General features: G+C 39.5%; 2 protein-coding genes across 3 annotated transcripts in view; both read right to left on the bottom strand.

Annotated features, from left to right (window-relative positions):
* rab28 (RAB28, member RAS oncogene family) overlaps positions 1 to 1589 on the bottom strand; it is a 34797-nt gene extending 33208 nt beyond the window's left edge. For both annotated transcript variants that reach the window (XM_030739080.1, XM_030739081.1), the window contains exon 1: positions 1120 to 1589. In XM_030739080.1, coding sequence (XP_030594940.1) covers positions 1120 to 1194 — 75 coding nt within the window. In that variant the 5' untranslated portion in view covers positions 1195 to 1589. The remainder of the gene's footprint in view (positions 1 to 1119) is intronic.
* Positions 1590 to 11371: 9782 nt separating this feature from the next.
* Positions 11372 to 13866, bottom strand: nkx3-2 (NK3 homeobox 2). Its single transcript, XM_030739079.1, has 2 exons — positions 13266 to 13866; positions 11372 to 12608 (listed from the first exon to the last, which is right to left on the bottom strand). The coding sequence occupies exons 1-2, from the start codon at positions 13636 to 13638 to the stop codon at positions 12184 to 12186; spliced, it is 798 nt and encodes a 265-aa protein (XP_030594939.1). The 5' UTR covers positions 13639 to 13866; the 3' UTR covers positions 11372 to 12183.
* Positions 13867 to 22718: the final 8852 nt, after the last annotated feature.

The raw sequence follows: 22718 nt of genomic DNA, 5'->3' as shown, positions 1-22718 counted from the left end.
AGTGGGGGAGGGATTGGCAGATTGTGTCATCATGTGATGTAAGATCTAAGGAGCATATAGGTGTCAACTCAGCTCTCTGTAGCCATTGAATTTTTTTTTTTTTTACATGTTTTTGAATAGATGCCCTCTGTTTCAGATCGTTCAGCAACGAGGAGAGAAACAAATCAACCTGGAATTTCTCATCCAGTTGATGAAAACTCCATCAGAAGCACAATGAAAGCTGCAGCAAGTGTATGGAGATGAGCTGATGTCACACTCACGTGTTTTTGAGTGGGACAAGAGGTTCGAACAGGGACATGAGGGTGCGAAAGAAGACAGGAGTGGAAGGCCTTCAACAAGGAGGACTGAGTCCAACGTTGAGTGTGCCAGGCAGATGGTGCATGGGGATCGTGGGGACCCAAATCTTCAGTGACACACACACACACACACACACTCATAGCTAACACGCCACACTTAGTTCTGAAACACACCTCGTATAAGTACCAGTCCATTTACCACATGCCTGATTCACAAGCCTAAATATAGAAACTCAATGGCTGCATGGAAAATTTGATTTAAAAAAAAAAAAAAAAAGATGTCTTAGTCACTGTAGTTTACTTGAACTTTACTGACTAGCCTTCTGATATAAAATTGGTTGCATTTAAAAACCTAAAAATGACAAATACACCTTCCAAAAAAACAAATTATACTCTTTGAATGTCATCTGAGAGTGTCTATGACTATGAGCAACAACTTTCGCTTTCTTTCCTTGGCTAGCCTGATAGCCTTCAGGTGCTGCGGTGTGTACGTCACGGGCCGGCTACAGGTGGGCCACCATTTACGGAGAACCTAAAGTGACACCTGGGCTGGGGCGTTTATTTGACGGTGTAAACGTCAGCTTTGATGATAATTTCCCTCGCTTTGCTGGGGTTGTTAGCTGTGGTATTAGCTCATTAGCAGCTGTGGCTACACTAGCGTCGGTCGCCATGGTGACTGCGAGGACAGAGCAGTGTCAGCAGAAACTGACTGAGCCATCAAAAGCTGTCTGCAGGCGTGGAAATGTTACACTTTCTCAAGCATGGCCTCTTCACTAACGTTATGCAGGTGGGCGATTTTTTTGTTTGTTTGCGGTAGTCTTACCTTCCCACTCGCTCCGTCTCCCACCACTACGATTTTTAGCTGCTTGTCCTGGCTCTCCTCCTCCGAGTCCGACATGGCGCTAAAAACAACAAAACTAACAAACAAAAATCGCTCCGACTGTATCAGCGGTTAAAACCCAAACAGCAGAAACGAGTCGCGGGTGGTTGTGCGGAGCTGTCAGGCTAATAATCACAGATGGATTAGACGAGCGCTGAGTGGGCACGCAGACGCCATTTTGACTCCGCTAAGACTCGACTGGCTGCACCAGCTTTCGGTATGATCCGCTCCACCCGCCGTTGCCTCCACCAGCGCTGATTTTTCTGGTTAAAGCGGGAGTATCGTCTACCGAAAGCCAAGCCGCAGGATTTGGCATTTCAGTCTGTGAATTTTGTCCGTATTGCCATGAAGCCCTTCTTTACAGGAGAAAGATCCGAACCGGAAACCGATTCCACGGTGCGCGCGCGTGTGTGTGTGTGTGTGGTTAAGTCCTGTGTGTGACGCGTTGCCGTTACTATGGCAACAGGAGGTCAACGTGTAGGTTTAAAAGATATATAAAAAGTACAACAAATAGCACCTAAAAGAAATTAAATATATTAAGTATTTATGCAGGGGTAACCTGTGGATTTGTTTTAACCGTTACATACTGTTAACATTTGACAGCAGCAAAAATAAATTTCATTCTTTTAGTCTGAAATTTGAAGACTTTTTTTTTTTTTTAAAGTCACCCAGAATAAACAAAAAACAAAATATTTTAAATTTTTATACTGTTTTACAGGTGCTGCAATTTTTTGTATATGTTGAGATCAGTGACGTGCGGTGAGGGTCGTGACTGGTGAGGCACTGACGTCATCACATCAGATTTACAAACATATAGCTTATTCACCATTTGATTGGCAACAGTTGTTTTGTTTAACATTAACATAGTCTGAAGCAAACCTTTTAGCTCCGGTGTTGGTCTTCCTTTAATTATTATCTTCTGCTTCGATTGAAAGTCCAGTTTAGAAAATTCTTTCAGTTGAGTTATGTAATCTTCCATGTTGAACATAAGGCCAAGCAACAGGAAAAACTAACTGGCCTTGCTAACTGTTTATGGTAGCTTGCCGCCGAGGAGTCGTAGAGTCCCTGGGATCACCAGCGCCCCCTACCATGAGGCACGAGAACTGCGTGCCTCACCTAGAGTCTCTTCGCAGCAGTTTCATGATCGCTCAACACAAGAATGCATTACACACACATACAGTTGTTAATGAAAAAAACAAAAAATAAACTGTGCATTATATACACCAGCTAAAATATGGAAATTTAGTTCATATAGTAAAAGTGCAGTGAGACCGGAAAGTAATCCGGTCTCACTGCATAGCATGCCAGCACAGTTAGTAGTCATTGGCAATGACTATACTGAGCCGCACCACGGATTGCGCAATCCGTGGTGCGGCTCGCCGGGCTGGTGCCTCACCGTTCGTCTCTTAGTATTTGACCGGCAAATGCGAAAATTCAGCGATTTTGAAAAAACTAATCTAAAAATGGTGTAGTTAAATGGAAAAGAACTTTAAAATACAAATCACTGAATGAATATAACCATTTAATTTATTTTTTAATTTTATATTTCCACGATGACAGGTGAGGCCGTGCCTCACCTGCCTCCCCTGACTGCACGTCACTGGTTGAGATATATTTTAGATCCACCAATGTGAGTTAAATCAAGGAAAATTGTGGTTTTGGGAAATCTTGTAACTGTAAAACTGTACATGCCATATGTCTGAATTTTTTTTATGGGACAGTGATAAAAGAATTCAAGGGGTACCTTGACACTGTCACACTAATTGTAATTGTAACCTCACAGCAAGGTTTCTGCTTCAAATCCTGGCTGCAGCCTTTATATGTGGAGTTTGCATGTTTGACCCAGTCCAGGTATTCTGGAGTACAAACTTCCTCCGGGTACTCCAGCTTTCTCCCACAGTCCACAGACATGCATGTTAGATTAAGTGGTGATTCCAAACTGGTCATGGATGTGAGGTTGATAAAGTGCTGCATGAATGTAAGGTTAAAGTGTAACTTGCAGTTTAAAGTACTTTCAGTGGTCACTAAGGGGTGAAGGTCCTGGCGGTCTGTTTCCAGCTTCCAAAACTAGCTTGTCGCACATGGAATGTAATTTCTCTGGTGGGGAAGGAGGCTGAGCTGGTGCATGAGGTTGAGAGGTACTAACTAGATCTATTTGGGTATGCAAAGCACTCAACACACAGATCATGCTGTGGAACCAATTTCCTTGTTCCACTCTGGAGTTCTTCTAGGTCTGAGGCAGCTACCTGCACGATGGGGTTTTCCCCGGTGCACAAGAGGGGTGATTCCCTGCACTTTTAGGTTAAGAAGAAGTACAGGGTATTTGGCCCTTTGTTACTGGTCATTCAGTCCCTGTACAACTGCAGCAAGTGTTGGGTCCGTATTGCCAGCAGTAAGTCGAACTAATTTACCGTAGGTGTTTGACTTCACCAGGGCTGCACTTTGTCACCAATTCTGTTCATAGATTTTATGGAGAGTCTCCACTTTGGTAGCCTGTGCATTTCATCTTTGATTTTTGCAGATGATGTCATTCTGTTGGCCTCAGCAGGTGGTGATCTTCAGCTTCCACTGGAGTGGTTCGTGGCCAAGTTTGAAGCGGCGAAAATGAGACCTCCAAGTCCAAAACCATGGTTCTCAACCCACTCCAAGTCCAGGCCGAGATGCTGCCCCCCAAGTGGAGGAGTTTAAATATCTTGTGGTCTTGTTCACGAATGAAGGGAGAGTGGAGCATTAGATTGACAGACATATTCTATTGTGGTGAAGAGAGGGCTCAGCATGAAAGTGAAGCTTTTCATTACCGGTCAATCTACGTTCCTACCCTCAGTTATGGTCACAAACTCTGGGTAGTGACCAAAAATATTGGGTTGTGGATACAAGTGGTGGAAATGAGTTTCTTTCTAAGGGTGGATGGGCTCTCTGTTAGAGTTAAGGTGATGAGCTTGGTCATTCGAGAGGGGCTCAGAGTTGACCCGCTACTCCTCCAAGTTGAAAGGATCTGTTTGAGGTGGTTCAGGCATCTGACTAGGTTGCCTTCTGGATGCCTCCTAGGTGAGGTGTTTCGGGCATATCCTACTGGGAGGAGGCCTAGGACAGACCCAGGACTTGCTGGAGAGATTATATCTTTCGGCTGGTTTGGGAACAATAAGCTGGAAGAAGTGGCCCACGGTGAGGGAAGTCTGGGCTTTTCTGCTTAGACTGCTACCCCCCACAACCAGAACCCGAATAAGCAGTAGAAAATGGATGAATGTAATAAATCATTGCTGTTATGTTTCCATGTCTTAAGTAAAACAGGACATGATACTGTGTGATAACAGATGCTTTTCTCCAAAAACAAGTGCTGTAAAACCCAAAAGATATACTCTTCTGGCTCACTGAAACATTAATTAAGGATTAATCATCCATTTATTAATATCAGATAGGTTATATATACATTCTAAATTAATCTGTAGTTCAAAATTTATTGTAGACAATTATTATGAGGGAATTCTTGGCCTCAGTCAAAATTGACCTGGACCATGCTGTGAAGGCATAGAATATGAATAGTATGTTAAGGTTAAGAGAGGTGACACAAAGGGAGACAAAAACCAATGAGGGGGTGAGAGGGTGTTTGGGAATCAGGCAGTTATAGCAGAAATAAAATGCTTACAACCTTTAAAGTGCCTAAGAAAACATACATTTTTCAGAGAGATAAAAAAAAAAAAAACTTTAATGATCCCACGACGGGGAAATTTGTGCATTACAGCAGCTCAATACAGAGAAAAAATGAAAAGGATGAGTAAGAACAAATAACTAAACTAAAAACTAAAACTAAAATTCAATAGAATAAAATAAAATAGCAAAAAACTATACACATATACATAAGCACTATATACATAAATATATATATATATATATTTACATATGCACACATATACACACACGTCAAACACTATATACAGATATCAAAATATTATGTTCGGGTTCATGTAGTATTAATGAAAAGTGAAGACACACAGGACAACTGAATAGCTGTTAGTCATTCAATACAAAAATAGTGTTATTCAGTAAAATAAAGTGGCTGAAGAAATATTTAGATCCCTTGTTTAAGTAAAAGTAGCAATCCAACCAAAGTACAAATGTATAAACTTCAGAAAAGTCCTAAAGTAAAAATGCAAATTATCAGTGAACTGAAATCAAACAATCATGAACCGAAACCTGTAGGAGAATTATGCAAGCTTTATCAAAAGTAAAAGTTTTAAGCCTAATCTTCAAAACAGAGAGATTGTCTGTCTCCTGAATCCATTTCTATACATTTGCTTTTTACGTCCCAGTGACCATTGAAATTAAATTAAATTTAGATAATATTGCAAAATAACAGCCCAAATAAGTGTCTTTGTGTTTCAAGGTAAGAGAAGAAACAGCCTTTATTGTCCCACAGAGGGGAAATTTGGGTGTAACAGCAGCCGCAGTTATTATAAATATAAATAAAGATATAATAATTCACACTGTTAAGAAAAGAATATATATAAAATCAACAAACAATATTAACCTTAATACTACTAATAATAATAACACTATATACAATGTGCATGATTGCCAAATGTTAGAATTTACATGTTTATTATTGGTTCAGTTTAATGTTGAAGCTGACACCAACTTTAATCACTTCATGATAGTATAGAAAAAATTATTAGTAGATTTAAATTTATGTTAATAATCAACATCTGTGAAATACCAAGCAACTCAAGCTTTTAAAATAATGTAACAGAGTACAAAGTACATTATTTGCTTCCAAAAAATAGAAAGGCCACAACATAGCAATACAATAATTAATTTAAGGCTAAATATGTTCATTTTGGACTACTAGAGTAGCTGTGCTTGGACCCACAGTTCAAAATAATCCCTGTTTAACTTGGTGCACCCCCTCTGTCTGAAACAAGCCATTTCAGCTCCTTGCCGTCCTTTACAGTTAACTTCTTCTGATTGGCTGCCCTTTACAAACAGAAGGTTTGAACAGCAGGTGGGTGGGGCTTCTGTGCTTTGTGCCTGAGATGCCTGTATTACACAGATCCAAGGGTAGAAACCAGACATTTTGAGCTGTATATACTATACCAAGGTACTGTTTTCGTGTATTTTTTTATTACCATTGTCGGCTTTTTTGCATGTCACATCACCTTTTGAAAAAAATGTTCCACTACTTTAACTTGATAACTAATAATAATGTTGTGCACAAACATATAATCATCTTTTGAAATATGATACAATGCAATACAACACACCATCAAACAGTTTAGGCTCTTAAAAAAGCTCTAGCTCTTACCACTCAGTGAAATGATCATACATCAGCAATCCAGTAATACACATGAAAGCAGCCATCCTTCAAGTATGTTTACTTTGCAGCTTATTATAGCCTTAAGTCAAGTTTTGAATGCAGACCTTTTATTTATAATGATTTATTTTGTATAGCCTTGGCTGGCATTGCTTCTTGTAGTCAGTCTGAATACTTCCACTACTAAGCAGAGGTGCCCCTTCATTCAAATCTGTGTGTACTTAATGCACTGTCTGGAAATTCCCATTGACTGAGTCCTGACAGAGACCTATTACTTCCACAAACAAATAGCAGACATACATCTGTTCAGTATCATAATATTAGTTTTAATAGGGTTTATGAAATATTGACTATAAACCAACATCTGTATTATCTGTACAGAAGATTTTGAATTGAGTTCTCTAGAAGTTGCCATTTAATCTGTAATCACATCTCACATCAGATGGTAAAAGTGACTCTCGGGATGCAGGTCAAGATGACTGATTATATCAGTATAAAGGCTTGAAAGGACTAAAAACCGTATATAACTACTTTAGTGAATTTTTAATATTTATGTATTTATTTATTTATTTATGTTTGTGATGATAAACACGTTTGTGCACCATGTGTCAATTATCTGTATTAAGATAACTACACATTTACAGCCTTCTATTCAACGATAGAAAGGTACGGCTTTTAACGTTATTCAGTTCACAGCTCAGGCTGGAAAAAAATCTCACCAGTTGCGTGTAAAATAAATCTCCAACCCTTGACACTGAACAAAATAAAAAAATTTAAGCAATTCAGTTAACCATTAAAAGAAGTGTGAGTCATTTGTGTTTTACATGAACTGTTGCTTTATTCAAGCCTTATTCCTAACTTCTTTTGTTTTAAGTTTACTTTACAAATATGCACCATTTCTACTCACTAAAATAAGCACAGGAATCAGGAGAATATCTTAAATCTTTGCTCGGATAGTAAACATGAATCTGTCAAACATGAGGATATACACACAAAATATTTCATAGCCTACAATTTTACCATTAAAACCTATAATCTGGAAACTGTGGAATTACAGTTGTGTCCAAAGACATCTCACTGCATAGTGCCTCCAGCTGTCTCCTGTTTCTGTATGTTCTGTGTTATTGTAATGTTTTACAACCCCGAGTTTGAATCACGATCGTCATCTTTCACACTTGCTTTTTTTTACTGCAGGGGAAGGATGGCATCGCGAATGGGGGATGAAGAGGAATCCGCACCTGGGCCACTTTGAAGCAGGTGGCAGTGAATGGCAGCTCAGTATACCCCAAAATCCTTATAAGGGTGTGATTGACTGCTTCCCAAGCGGGACAGAAAGCTTCGGAGGAAAATAATGGCTAAATGTTTTTTTAAAGGATTTTGTAAGAAGAGACGCACAATTGAAGGCGGTGAATATATTTCTGAAGAAACAGCAGTTTAAAAAAAAAAAATTCAAGGAGCTACTTTGAATTTCACTGTTTATTTTGCGTTGCAAGTTCAGACTGCTTTCTGTTTGATCTGCAAATAATATGAAAGCTGTAGGATGAAAGGGTTTAACTTAAAACCATCAGAGAGAGTGAACGAAAAAGGTCTCGGACCTTTTGCTAACTTATAATTAATTGTATTCTGTGTTGAAGGTAGACTGTTCAATGAAAATGCGCCAAAACACGAAAATACAAAGATCAGTATGTCTTTGGTAATTTCCCGTGATCGTTATGTTGTGATTATGAAAATGATCGAAGTCAGTGAAAAGTTTGGTGTCGCAAAACTGACATGTTGAATAAGAGTTTTTCAGTTTGCAGCTTCAGTCCTTGAAACACGAGAATACAGTTCATGTAAAAATAAATAGTAGAGCAGTATTTAATAAACATGGGGGAAAAAACGGATAAAAAGAAGTAACGGGAGCGCTACTGGCGTCCCTCAATCGACCGGTGCTCCCCGGGAACAATAGCGAAAAAAGAAAAAAATGGAAAGATTGTGACCAAAAAATGGCATAAAACATCCACGTCCAGGCATCTACGATGGATATTTTTTTCAAGCCTACGTTGAGTGTCTAGATTTGGCTGTTTATACCATTTTTTCTTCTTTTTTTTTTTTTTTTTTTTTTTTTGTATGCAAAAAAACGGATATTTAAAAGATGTGGCAACAAAACAGAAGCTTATCTGATTAACAAAAACGGATCTGTGAGCACGAGTCATTTTAGATTTACCTACACACACACACACACACACACACACACAACAAGGCGGATTAAACTTTAATGCTGAGACCTATAAAGGCTGAATGACCAAAAGCTGTAGGAGTTAAATATTCTCAGTGTGAGCTGCTAAAAATGATCTTGAAGTAAATGAAGTCGTGTTCACAGTTTGACTCTTTTTGGGACACAAAGGTTTTCTTTTTAAAAACTGGTGTTCTTGTAAGAGTGAATGTTTAAATTGTTTGTTGAATTTAGATTTAAACATTCAACTATGCGTTAAGTGACTTTGAAAAGACACAAGGGGGATTTTATAATCGCCTGTATTTTTTATTTTTTATTTTTTTAATCCTTCTGTACTTCACGCAGAAAAGACTCAAACACTGTCTAAAGTTAGATCCGGCAGTAAGGGAAAGCTGTTCATAATCACAAACTTAAATCCACCATTTGGTGGTCTTTTGCTGATTCCTTGAGGCTTTATAACGCGGCAAACGGTGTCTAACTAATGGCGGTTTTTATCATCAGTACTATAACTCAGTATAGAAAACAGATGGGGCGTTTCTGTTCAAATTAAAATAACTTCTGCTCTCTATAAAAATCAAGAACGGGCGGTGGACCTGTCCTTGACCTCCAGGAGATCAAGTAAAGCCAGACCTCGTTTAGGAAAAAGATTAGAATATTTTTCACAAAACGACCAAAAAGTAGATGGAATAAAATGTCTGATTTGGATTTAATTGGTCAAAATCGTAATTCCTGCTTTTCCGGGAAAAAATTCAATTAAACTTTCGAATCTGCATCTTTCTACAGACCACGATTTAATTTGATGTAGTTGAAGCTGCTACTTTTTTATGATAACCTTGAAAAGAAGAAGAATCTGTTACTTTTGCCGTAAACGTTTGTGCGTAAAATCCAAATTAAATGCAAATTCAAATTTTAACACACGTACACATATGCGCGCGCGCACGCACTTATAAGGCAAATCCTAATTGCAAAACTACCAAACCAAAACATTAATATTCCAACGTACTAAGTATCAGCTATGAGGAAATAATGGGGAGTCACTGGAATGGGTTTAATGTACACTGATGGGGGTGTTTTCATTTCAAATAGTAGAGGTTGAAAGGAGAAAGAGCCGCGATATGTCCCTCTATATCAGATATCTTCACATGCAGGTATGAAAGGAAGCTATGTGGGACGGTCCACTCTCCAGTATCCCTCTCTGTCCTTCAAGCTCCAACGGAGCCAATGAGGAGCATCACTGCCGCTGGCGATGGCTTCAGGTGGCCTGTATACCTGCATCAAGGAGATTAGATGCATACATACAGGCGCCGTTCGCGAGTAGGCATGTTTTACCATATAGGGTTAAAGAAAATGGGGCACTGATTAACTGAACCACTACATGTACCCAGATGTCGGTGCGTAAAAACGTGCGTAAAACGCGTTGGTTTTTCACATTTGTGTCCCAGTAAACGGAACCTCCAGTTTTCACGATCTTGGTAGCTTTCAGCGTCCACGTGTCCTACTCCATAACCTGGACATTTCAGTGGATCTTTACCCATCCACGCCGAGTTCAGAGTCCAACAGCCAACACCTTATAATATACAGGATGCTGAGTTCGTGTCTGCAAGAAATGGGAGTATTTTGCAAGGCAAGCGATGGATGTCTAATGCACGACAGCTCCCTTCTGACCCTGACTTAACACTTAGGCCGTTACTGAATACAGAATAACAGCTTATACGACTCCCCTAATATTTTAGTTCCACTATTAGGCATAAAGTTAGAGAAGCTTCGTGTTTTTTTTTTTTTTTTTTTGTTTATTTTAAAAGATATTGTCTTTTATCAGCCAAAAGTCATAAATGAGAACCCCCCCTTTTATTTTCTAACAGCAGTGACATGGGCCTCCTTAACCCCAGAATACTCCTCTCCTCCTGTTGACATATGGCCCTAAAGGTAGCTGTCAGTTTGCCCTGTCCGGGAATTACACAGCCATTCATCACTGTCTGACAGGTGTGTTTAGGAAGAAAGCCATAGTGGCCCAGATGACATCTACAAGGTCTCAGTGTTTGGCAGTAATACCATAGTAAACAGGAGGAAAGTAAAACGAGACACACAACTTAAGCAAAATCATGTTTACAGCGATAGTTGTATAAACAATAATTTAATTGATACTAAATAGGCTACATAAAAACTGTATATACTGCTTTGTTTACTCCGTATGTCTCCACTATTGATTTAGAAGGATATTATTTGTGTTTCAATAAATTTTAGCTCTCAAAGCGCCTCCCACAATTAATTTGTATCAGTAATTAAATTATTTTAAAGCCACGTTAATCCGATTTAATGTATTTATTTGTTTATTTATTTTTAGCTCTGAGCGAGTTTTCGGTGAGAAAAAGGAGGCGCAGCACAATGTGCTTGTATCTGAACCTTTAACCTCCAAAGTCAACGTAATAGGCTGCAATTTCTAGAAATATTACAGTTAATACCAACAGTAATTCAAATGTTGTTTTCGTGCATTTTTTTTTCTGGCTATTAAGTTATAAGAGAGGCAGAGAGCCTATTTGTAAACCAGTGCTGCGGGAGGAAAACGAGTTCAAACGGTTTTAATTATAGGTTAAAAAAAAAAAATCTATTTTTGTGTATATGTATGCCTCCACGTTAAACGTAACACTTAAAAAAATAAAATAGCATCCAAATGAAAGTAATGCCTGATATGTTTTAATGTTTTTCGATCTAAACAGTCATTTAACACAAATAAAACATGTACATTTTAATAAGAGGTCGGCTTGTTTTAGCCCGCTTCCTGCCATCAGGCCAGTAACTCAATAAACCGCCTCTTTTCAGTCTAACAGCGAACCACACTATAATGCATGTAAATGCAAATAAAGTAATGTATATGCTCAAAAGTGCTGAATTATCTTACCTTTACAAACACAGCAAGAGAAAAAAAAAAACACAACCTGCAACAGAGACAGCTGTTTGAGAAGTTAATGGAATATGCCTATTTCCAAATCACTGCAGAGGTAGGAAGACGCATGTAAAATATAAATCAACATAAGGTGACATTTTTAGTCTGTTAAGGCCTCCGGTTTCCACAGCAGGTTCCGGGAGCTTCAGAGGTCCTTGAGGGAGTCCAAGCAAAGAGACAAATAGTTCAATATTATTGCTGTGTCACTCCTCAGAGGATAACATAGTGACATTTTTAGGAGGTCCTGTCTCTCTGCTTATGATTTTAGTGTCTAAATCATGAGAAATGTCTTCTTTAACGGGTCCCTGGAGGAAGAGTTGGGGGGACTTACTAAATACATGAAAGAGTCGTTTTAAAGTATTGCAGGATGTGTAAAGCCATCAAATGTTTTTTGCTGTCTTGCCTGAACAACATGGTGAGGAAATTCAATGAGAGACTTTGAGCAGTCCCCTCAGGCCTTCTCCTCTTGTCAGAAGTCAAGTTATTTGGGTTTCCTGGGAGCAAAAATAATAAAAACGAATAAATACAGTCACCAAGTTCTCACTGGTTCCCCGCGCACGCAGAGAGCGTCCATGCAGGGAGGCAGTAGGCGTAGGGGTAATAGTAGGACGGCTGCAGGGAGAGCAGCGGGGGCCGCAGGATCTCTCCCGGGCTGTACTGTCTCTGGTCGTCCCGCACCAAAACTTTCACCGCCACTTTCTTGGCTGCTGGGGTTGAGGCCATCAGATCGGCGGCCATCTGGCGACGTTTCGTCTTGTACCGACGGTTCTGGAACCAAATCTTGACCTGAGTCTCTGTGAGCTTCAGGGAAGCCGCCAGGTCCGCCCGTTCCGGCCCGGAAAGGTACCGCTGGTGGTTGAAACGGCGCTCCAGCTCGAAGACCTGCGCATGAGAGAAGGCAGCTCTGGAGCGCTTTTTCCGCTGTTTGGGTTGATCCAGACTCTTCTCGTCCAGGTTGCTGGAATCTGGGAGAGGAGGACACAGATGGAGCATGCGTTTGAAGCTCATATTTGTCTTGCATTTCGAGGCAGTTAGACTCATACTTGTTGATTATATGATGGTTGCTATGAATTTTGAATCAGTGAGACGAAAAGGAGAAAAACAAATCTTAAAGAAATGTGCAATCCTATATGATGGTGTATTTATTTTCAGTTTTTATTAGAAATAAACTGCGTTTAATTTTCTTGTTTCATTTTGAAACCAAAGATCATCCTGAAATCAAACCAGTTGTGTGTTTCTGGTAGATTATACCTTTTAGTCCTTAGGTATGAACCTAAATCGTATCATACCATCAACATTATAGTGACAAAGTCTAAAATTAAGCCTGTGTATACATATATAATCATGCGTAACGAGGACAATTGGTGCGTAAAAGCTAGAAAAATGTGGAGAAGTTTTGCAAATAGGGCCTGTGTCCTGCAATAACACATCGCAACATTCCTCATAATTCTACACAGCTGTAGCAGCGGTGTAAACATCTAAATTAAAAGAACACTCGGCTCTATCAGAGTGAACTCTGTTTGAAGCCAAAAGTTTCATGGATTCGTTATTGTTTTTACTTAAATCAGTGATACTTTTTTCCTTTGGGTATGGTGTCGTTCTGATCTTTCTGGCCTACTTACCCGTACCATTACCAGGCTCGGTGTCACTCTTGGAGTTTTCCGCAGCTGCAGACTCGTGGTCCGTCTCCTCCTGCAGGCTTTCCTCCGGCACGTCCGACGCGGGGTCTCCGTCCTTCTCCGACTTACATGCGGCTGGAGTCTTGCTGTCGTTGTCCTCACTGAGTCCCGAGTCCGAGTCGTAGCTCTTCTGGTCGGTCGGCTCACAAGCTTCACTATCACTTCTCCTCGACCCGCCGTTCATCTCCCCAAATATTTTCCAGCACGCAGTCTTTGAGAAGCACATGTCCAAATCTGGCAAGTGTCGACTGTCGTCTTTTTTGTTCAGGATAGCTTGGATTGAGAAAGGCATCAGCGAGTTGCCACGAACGGCCATTTTTCAAAGAAGCGAAGATTGCTCTGACTTCAGGTTCAGTAATTAACCGGTCCAGATAGCGGCGTAAATGTCAGTTCATCCACATTTTATTCTACTCCCTCCGTCGATCACTGCTGGCTCCTAACGTTTCCCCTCCAGTGTTGGTTCCTGGTCGCATCCCTCGGGACAAGCCGTAAAAAGTTTCTGCTACATCCGCAGAAGCGATGCTGCTCCACCGCATAGCTCTACCATCAGCCCGGGCTCACTACAGTCTCCAGCTCTTTTCACCCAATTTTTTCACCATACGCCCTCACCTGTGACTGACAGGCACCCCTTTTCGCGTCCCATTGGCCTAGAGAAGAGGAAAGCCGCTTAATGATTGGTCACTGTAAACGACGTCATGCTGCTTTCAGACAGCTGGGAAAAAACTTACTTTGGTCAGAGCCTAAACTCCAAATGTCAACCAACACATTTATTTTAACCGAAACTTCATTCAAAACACGAGAACTATCTTTATCTATATATGGCTCGTGGGTATAGGACTGCTTTTTGGTCATGCTTAATTTAACAAAAATGTATGCTGAAGTTAGCTAAAGAGCAGAATCTCCTGTGTTGCTCAAGTTAAACATTTATGCAGTAAGAAAAAGGAGGATGGCATGCGTAAAAGTCTGCGATCAGAAAAAGGTAAAATTTAGCAGAAACATCAGTCAAAACTGTGTAGTAATAAAGGATTGTTTCCAACTTTCCCCGCATCACTTAAATGCATCATCAGGACAATGTAGGAAATTTAATCATTTTAAAAACTTAACCCTTCATCATCCAGGGGGTCTGTTTGAGAATCCAGTGAGTAATGTGACCAGCGAGTGACGGGCTATTGCCGGTTCACGCCGTCTACCTTTAATTAGTTAATTGAAGCTCTCGATTTGTCACCTCCTCTGCACCTGCATCTTGAATAGTTATAACCATTTAGGCCTCAGCATGCTGAATAAAAAAATAATAATAATAATTTCAAAAAAAAACAAAAAAAAAACCCACTATTCTTACACATACTGAATTTCTGAAGTTTCATTAAATTATGTAGAGGCTGTTTTATTTATTTCAGCGCAATTGCATTTTTCCTGATAAATAAGAATTAAAACTGATCTAACCTCCATTTAATATAACGTGAATCTTTGACAGGTCGGTTAGTTAATTGGAATTGTCTGACTTTTTTTTTCTTTTATTGTGCATAAAATGAAAGTTTGCCGTTTTAAAAAAAACAACTGATGTTTTGTTGATACGCTCTAAATATCGGAGGTATTGAGCACTGTTAGTTATTAATATGTTATTGAATATCCAGTGTGACAGTCCACCCTGTCTCAGAGTTTAAGTGGACAACCATTTGCACTGCAGATCCGGATCTTGACCTTTGTGGCGTTTTCCGCCTATAAAGCAGCTCTCAGATCTTTTCTGCTGTTTTTATTTTGCCACTAAATTACAATATATATTCAGCATAATGAGTTCGTCATCGTCTGACCGCACAGGACAATGGATTATATGGACACGACCGAATTAATAGCATTAATAAAAAATATTATGGTTTCTGACATGCTTTGCCTTTTCAGAGTGAGAAGTCTTCAGATGATCGTCATCATAAACCACCCTGAAGGTCATAAAACCTTTGCTGTTAAGTCATATATGTGTGGAAATGTTTTATGTGTTTAATTCAGTTTATTCTTGCAAATGTTACCATGTATTTTGAACTATGAAAAGCAAAGAAGTTTGTCTGTAAAGAAGCGCATCAATTAAGATAGCACACGGTCTAAAAAAGGCAGGATAATTTCCTGTTATTATTATTGAGGGTGAGGATTTTATCAGAATAGCTGTTAAACTTTTTTGTTTTTCATTTTACTACATATTTATATTTATATTTTATTTCCGTTACGCTTTTCTGCGCTTGAATCTTACTGCCAGCTCTAATCCGCAGTTATACGCAGAATAGATTATCTGAAGACACCAGCTGAAAAGCTCATTTTAAATTACCTTGAATTAGAAAAGCTCAAGCTTCAGTCAGTATTCTTTGATCCAGACGCTTGTTGGACTTCTTTTAGCGAGCGTAAAAACAGGGGAACTGAATAAACAACAACTTTAAATACGAAGCTGTAGGATACATTTAAAAAATGCCCTTTCTTGCTACTGCTTTTTTTTTTTTTTTTTTTGTATGGTCTGTGCATCCTGAAAGCACCTGGTGCGGCTCTGTGATGCACTCACATCTCTCCTGAACGAATCCAACATCATGCGAACATGACACAGAGAAAGTCAGTGCTGCTGTCATCTTGTCCAAAACCCGCTGCGTGCATACATTATACCATCTAGTGGCCAGTGAAAATACCTCTTGACTTATTGACATCTGGCATCTTTTGGGGCCATCCCAGTCACCTCCGTGCTCACAGAAACTCTCTGATTTCTTTGGGCAGTTTTCACTGAACGCATCACAACAAGACGTTACTCCAAAATTCAACGATATACGAAGCCGCAAGTCTGATGTTTCTTTTAAAGATCACTCGGTGCGACTGCATCGCCCTGCTCCGTGAAAATGAATTCAATTAAATTAAGTGGCATTGTCTCAGGGTTGGATGCGACCTTGCGAATGAAAGTCTGTTTCACCGCAAGCAATGCAAACACAACTGGAAAAAGGAAAAGCGCAAACCGCCGACACATCTGGATATTTTCACACACCCTGCCCTTATTCTTTTAGAAAGTGCTCATTCCACCCAAGGCCAACAACACACAGAGTGGTACATCACAGTTTTTTTTAATTCTCTTGTATTGTAGAAAGTTATTTTCCCCGCATACCACACTGTTTTCTTTTGTCCCAAACAAGCCTCGCTGACCCGTACACTGCGCTTTATCCTGGGAAAAAATGGAAAATAAATACAAAAGTCTGCCAGTTTTCCAACAGTCAGTCAGTACGCAGCCTATCACTGTGATGTCAAGCAGAGCTCCGTGGGTTACTCCGTGTTTTAGTAACCACACTGTGAGGAAGAGCAATAAGCTGTAAGTAGCTGTAAGTGGCAGGAAATGTAAACAGCAGATCAGACAAAAAAAAAAAAAAAACAGCTGCTCATCTGAACAACTGGAATTAATTGTAACCTCATAACAATTGTAAAAGTAAATTGGGCTTTTTACCCAGTATTTTACATCTTTTTCTTTTAAAAAAAATCACTGAAAGGAGAGATGCGAATATCGTTTTAGTGTCATGTTTTTCCCGTCTTTTCCCTTTATATGGATACGTAAGTAATAATAATAGATTTTTTTCAAACGCGATGGGCTCCTAACAAACATCGACGTCGGACCAGGAGATGTGATGATGAACTTATTACCATAAGTGTCACACTATCACATTTCTGATCTATCATAGCAATATTTAAGTACAAAGAAATATTGTTTGGTAGTTTTATCTGTAACACACCTTCGTATTTTAAGGGCAAGTCCTTTTTTTTTTTTTTTTTTTTGTGAACCCTGGTTTTTTAAGTAACATAATCCAAACTCCTGTTTTAATGCAGACAAGTATAACAGCATAAAATTAAATACCCAGATAATGTAGTTGTCCTCATAACCTTGCTTAAATACAGTTAGTATATTACTTACCTAAGTACTTTGCTGGAGATATAATGATATGATACAGTTATAGCAGTCTAATTCATATAACATTTATTCATAATAATGATGAGCATAATATTTTAAGAGATTTTAAATAAAGTACATTATTGCCTTATTGTACTTTTAGGTACCTTAATAAGACAATAAGGGTGGTGACCTCTAAGGTACTGCCTTTGTACCCATGTGGTTTGCACCTCATGGAGACCAATCTCAGATTTCTTCTGCACCTTCACCTCACAAAAATTAGCTTTTTACAAATAAAGTTAAAATTTGATTTCAGAGGTACCCATTCATTTATTTGCTATTTTTATTATTAATTATTCATACAGTCCAAAGACATGCAGTTACTGGGGTTAGGTTAACTGGTGATTCTAAATTGCCCATAGGTGTTAATGTGGGTGTGACTGATTGTCTGTCTCTGTGTTTGCCCTGCAACAGGCTGGCGATCTGTACAGGGTGTACCCTGCCTCTCCCCCTGTGACAGCTGGGATAGGCTCCAGGCCCCCTGCAACCCCGAACAGGATAATTGGAAGAGAATGGATGGATGGATGGATGGACTGACTGAATGTTTATGTTTTTGGATAATATATGAACAAAGATTAAACCAAATAAATAAATAAAGTTAAATATAGCATGAAAAAGTCACTTTGCTCTTTATCAACACCCCTTTGTCTGTCTGTGGTCAACATAAAGCTTAAAGCACTGCTTTTTGCACAGGATGGCACCCTCTGCTGGTGAGGATGAGAAACTGCCTGCCATAGAAAATGCTGATGTTAAAAAGCTGAGATGACCATGCCTTGAAAAGGTATCTTTAGTCTGTTTTTTTCTACGGTGACACAGTTAATTACTGCAGCTCCCCTCCAGTGAAATTCCTGCCACCTTTCCAGTAAAGAAATAAACCTTCATGGCATATTAAGCTGTTAATTTGCCACCACCCTCCTGCCTCTTCTTTGAGTTTAATCTTATGTTTTAAACAGAAATCCTGCACCATGCAGTAATGTACCAGTTGCTGTGGTAACATCTCTGTTTCCCCTCCTCTGCAGGGTGTGTTTATGACAGGTCTTGATTTTTTTTCTTTCTTTCTCTCTCTCATGTACTGGTATGAAGGAGGAGGCTCCCGGCACGCCATACCCCCACGCCCCCTCCTTAGAGCTGCCAAATTGTGTTCAGATGGAGCAACACATAAGAGGGCACTGCCAAGAGTCATTTGCAGTAAATGTTCCCAAACACCCTCTAGATTTCTCACCAAATATCAGGTCCACCATGATAGCACCCTTAATCAACCTCAACACTGGAAAGTGGTAGGAAAGGGACAGGGAGAGGGGGGGTTTACTGCCAGCTTTAAGTATGCTTTTAGACCCCTAAGTTACAACTGAACCCACTTTCCAAAAGAAAAATTATCCTTGCATGCAATGGAGCACTAAATGGAATAGCCCTTGGGACAGAACACTTAATACAGTAAATGGAACCGAGACAAGCAGAGAGAAGTTCCTCTGTCTCTTGGAAGCTATTCAAAACTTCTCAGCTACAATACTGCAGACACCGGCGCAGAAGTGGGGGGATAGCCCGCTGTTACACTCCAATTAATGTGTGTAGATAGTGCAGACGTGATTTATAGTTTATTTTCGGCTCTGCTGTGCTGACAAACGAGCTCCCATCCACCTCTGACATGCAACAGATAATGCATGCAGCTCAAGCACATCATGAAAGGCTTCTCAGGTTTGAAGGGCATTTTTCGCTGCCTCCTCGGGGCTCAGCGACCGTCTCTTTTCTCTTCCACTCACGCCTAAATAAAGACGTCCTTCAAAGCAGCGGACCCCTTTCAGTGGTTTCCTGTCACATGCAAAACGCCACTTTTGAACATACAAGTTGATGTAGTTATGAAAACTTCAGGGACCATTTAGAAATTCTTGAGATATTATGGGCCTTTTTTTCTTTTTCAGACTGCAGCTGCACCTACCGCTTCACCTAGACTTTGCATTTATCTCTCTGAGTGCTCTTTTCAGCTGAGAGCACAAAAGCAGTTAGTTATTAAGACATGCATGATGTATGATATTTATTCTATGAAATGAAAAGAAATTGTTCAAATGTCTGACAGTTCACAACATGAAGATAATCAATCCTGAGGATGCGTAACAGAAAGGAAAGCAACACTTTGTTGACAAGACATCGTAAAGATCATACAAAAAAATCAACAAAAGTGAAAGATTCCACCGACACCCACTTAAAATAAGTGTGTTTTTGTACAATAACTTGCATCTATACAAACTTTTACCTTCACCTATTGAAAACATCAGTGTTACAGGCTCTGTGATGTACATGGGGGTGGGCTAAAATTTTGTACTTTTGTTTTTTTCTAGCATTTTTAAACCCTCATAACTTTTTAAGTTCAGGGGAAAGCTGCATTAAATTCTCTGGGCTGAAAAACACATCGAAGTTCTGCCAAAAACTGCAACCAAATCAACATTAGGCCCACTTCTAAAGCCAGAAGAATAACCTGTAGGGTTATTGTACAGAAATGATTTGAAGAGTTTTCTTCATTATATGCTGTCTGTGTGCATGTGAAATCATGAGCCTATTTTTGCTTTAGAAATGATTGAATCAAGATTGTCAGCAAACAACTGTTGGTAATAATTTTTCCCACTCATTGTATGGCTCATCACGTGATTGTTTCAATGCTGTACTCTGCTATTGTGAACACATGGTGTTAGTCTGTGTTTCATTTTGTCTTTTCTATCAAATCTGGCTGTCAGGCCAAGCCCACTCATTGCAAACATAAATCTAACCATTAAGTAAGTGAACACGTTTTTATCCAATCAGACTAATAAGGTTGGGACACTAGAGGGCATTTACAGAAGGATGGTGATGGTTTTTGGATGACAGCACAAGCACTGTAGTGGAGTCATTCGCATGGTCACTTCACAGCAAAAAGTCTCCTGGTTTGAGCCTGGACTCGGGCCTTTCTGTGTGGACTTTGCATGTTCTCCCTGTGGTTCCACAGGTTTCTAGTCCAAAGACATGCATGTTAGGCTAACAGGTAATTCTACATCGCTCACATACAGTATGTGAAGTAAGTGAAGTGTATAACACTGTTTCTAAAGGGCTTTGAGTGGTCAGTAAGACTGGAATAGGGTTATATAAATGTGAGTACATTACAGGAACGAGAGATACAGTCAGCAGCTTTGGTGGCAGAAAATACTTTGGAATCAAGCTCAGTTAATTATTAGATTTTTGACATTTTATGAGATTTTTTGATAGTCACATAATTGTAAAATATCAACAAGATTGTAGTTTAAAATTTGTGCATCTTAGCATCAGAAGACATTTCATTTAACTTCACATGTAATTAAACCAAAGCCACAGAGTCAGGGATGGAACTGCAGCAAGTGTGCATTCATGTGGGGTTGGAGGGAAAAAAAAAAAATCATAAAAACGATTTTCCATGGGGAAAATGTGGGGTTGTGGTTCATGACTTGCCAAATTGGTGACGCCAAAGAAAACGTGGGGGATAAATTCGATTTTTGGTCGATGGTAGAAAACTTTTTATTAAAAGTGCAAATTCACATCCTGCTGATTCTTTTTTTTTGCTGACATTTTATTTGTAAGACCCAGATTAGTAAGAAATACAAACATACAAACATGTCCCTGATAAATCAGGTAAAGCATTTATATACTGGAAACAGCGATCAGCTGTTGTTTGTACAATCTGAGGAATAAAATAGGCTAAAACAGATCTTCTTTAAAGCATCCACGTTGTTTCCATAAGTACACGGACAGCTGTCATTATTAATTAATCTGCTGAATATTTTCTCAAAGGTCAACTATTCGTTCTTCTGCACAATATATAATGGCTTTTCATGTTGCTTGACATAGCTGCTTAACCAGCAGCCCAAAAGCCAAACATATTCAGTTTATGATCACATATAAAAAAAGTTTTTTCTGGAAAAATAACACAAACAAGTTATTAGTTCATTTTCTGCTGCCCTTAACGCTTTGCGCATTGAATTTTTTGCAAATATAATGTGTTTGTTCTGTGAAGTGACTAATAAAGATTTGCTGTGGTAGAGGAATTTGAATGTTTTAAATTACCCAGTTTAACAAAGAAGTATCTAAACAGAAAAGAATGAGCAGAGCTGTTTTTTTTTTTTCTTCTGCCCATGCACGGTAACAGTATGTTTTCAGTTGTCAGCAAGATTTGCAAAAGAAAAAAAAAATAATAATAATACAGGGTCTGGATTTCATGAAACTTAGAAGAGAGATGGAGAATGGGCAAGTTAAGAACCTATTAAATTATAGTTCAGATCCTGATACTGATAGGCCATGGACCTCGGAGCAGGACGGGCTCGCTGAGTGACCTTCTTGTTTTTCTTTTCTTAATGTACTTTGGAAGCAAACCACAATCATCACAGCACTAGAAAAAAAAAAACCATACAGTCTATCTACTTGTCACAGCAAAGCTAAGAGTCAGTCAGTTTAGTAAAAACATGTGGTGTTTTTTTAAACTTCACACAGTGCTGACATACTGCAAACAATCCATTTGACCCCCAAAATGTAGATGAGTAAACAAATATATTAGTAACATTCCTGCACTCTGGTGTGTATTTGTTACAGCTTCACATGCCAAACCTGATCCAAATTTCAGCTCAGCTCCTGAGGTTATTTCAATAATGCAAAAGCATAAAAAAAATCCCATAAGACTGTAAGCCACCACCCCTCCCTGCTGTCTGTCGCTGACTATTTCTATGACTCTTGTATGAAATGCTCCTGACATTAAACACCTGTTAACTTTTATGTCTTGTGAGAGGAGTGGCTGAATGGGAGCGCATTATATTCAGTGCCAGCCGGCCTGGCCTAATCCCCAGTAGAGGAAAGACCACTCCCAGTGCGGAGAGGCAGCACCGGGAGTGAGCCCCCTTACCCCTGCTACAGGCTGTGAGCATCCCCTCTGCTCAAACCCAACAGTTACTTCTATTCCAGTTGACAGCTGTGTGAAACCGCCATCTTTCCACAGCTCTCTGCTGCACAAACTGAGCTGCTGCCCATCAGCAGGCATGCTTAGGAAGGAAAGTAGGGAGACATGAGGCAGCTTACATTGTTGCTGTCCAGGATCAGGTTTTCTGTTCTGCCTCTCAGGTCCAGATGCCAGCGCTGAGGTCAAGGTGGTGCAGTGTGTCCTGCCAGAGTCCAGAAAACCTGCACCACCCAGTGTGAAGAGTCCCAAACTGCTTTAAAGCAAATCAAAAACATGTTGCACAACCCTGCAGCAGCACAGCAAGCTTCATTCAGAAAACCAAACCATTTTTTTTTTTTTTTTTTGCTACTCTGTGTATCACTAAAGAACCAGTCTCTTTTTGTTGTATTTCTACTTGTTTTAGTCTACATTTTGGTGTAAATGTACACTTTACTCCACTGCCTTTATCTCACAGCTTCAGATACAACTTACATCAACTACTAATGCA

The sequence above is a fragment of the Archocentrus centrarchus genome, chromosome 10 (assembly GCF_007364275.1).
Source record: "Archocentrus centrarchus isolate MPI-CPG fArcCen1 chromosome 10, fArcCen1, whole genome shotgun sequence".
Lineage (NCBI taxonomy): Eukaryota > Metazoa > Chordata > Actinopteri > Cichliformes > Cichlidae > Archocentrus > Archocentrus centrarchus.
This window is presented reverse-complemented; position numbering and strand designations above follow the sequence as displayed.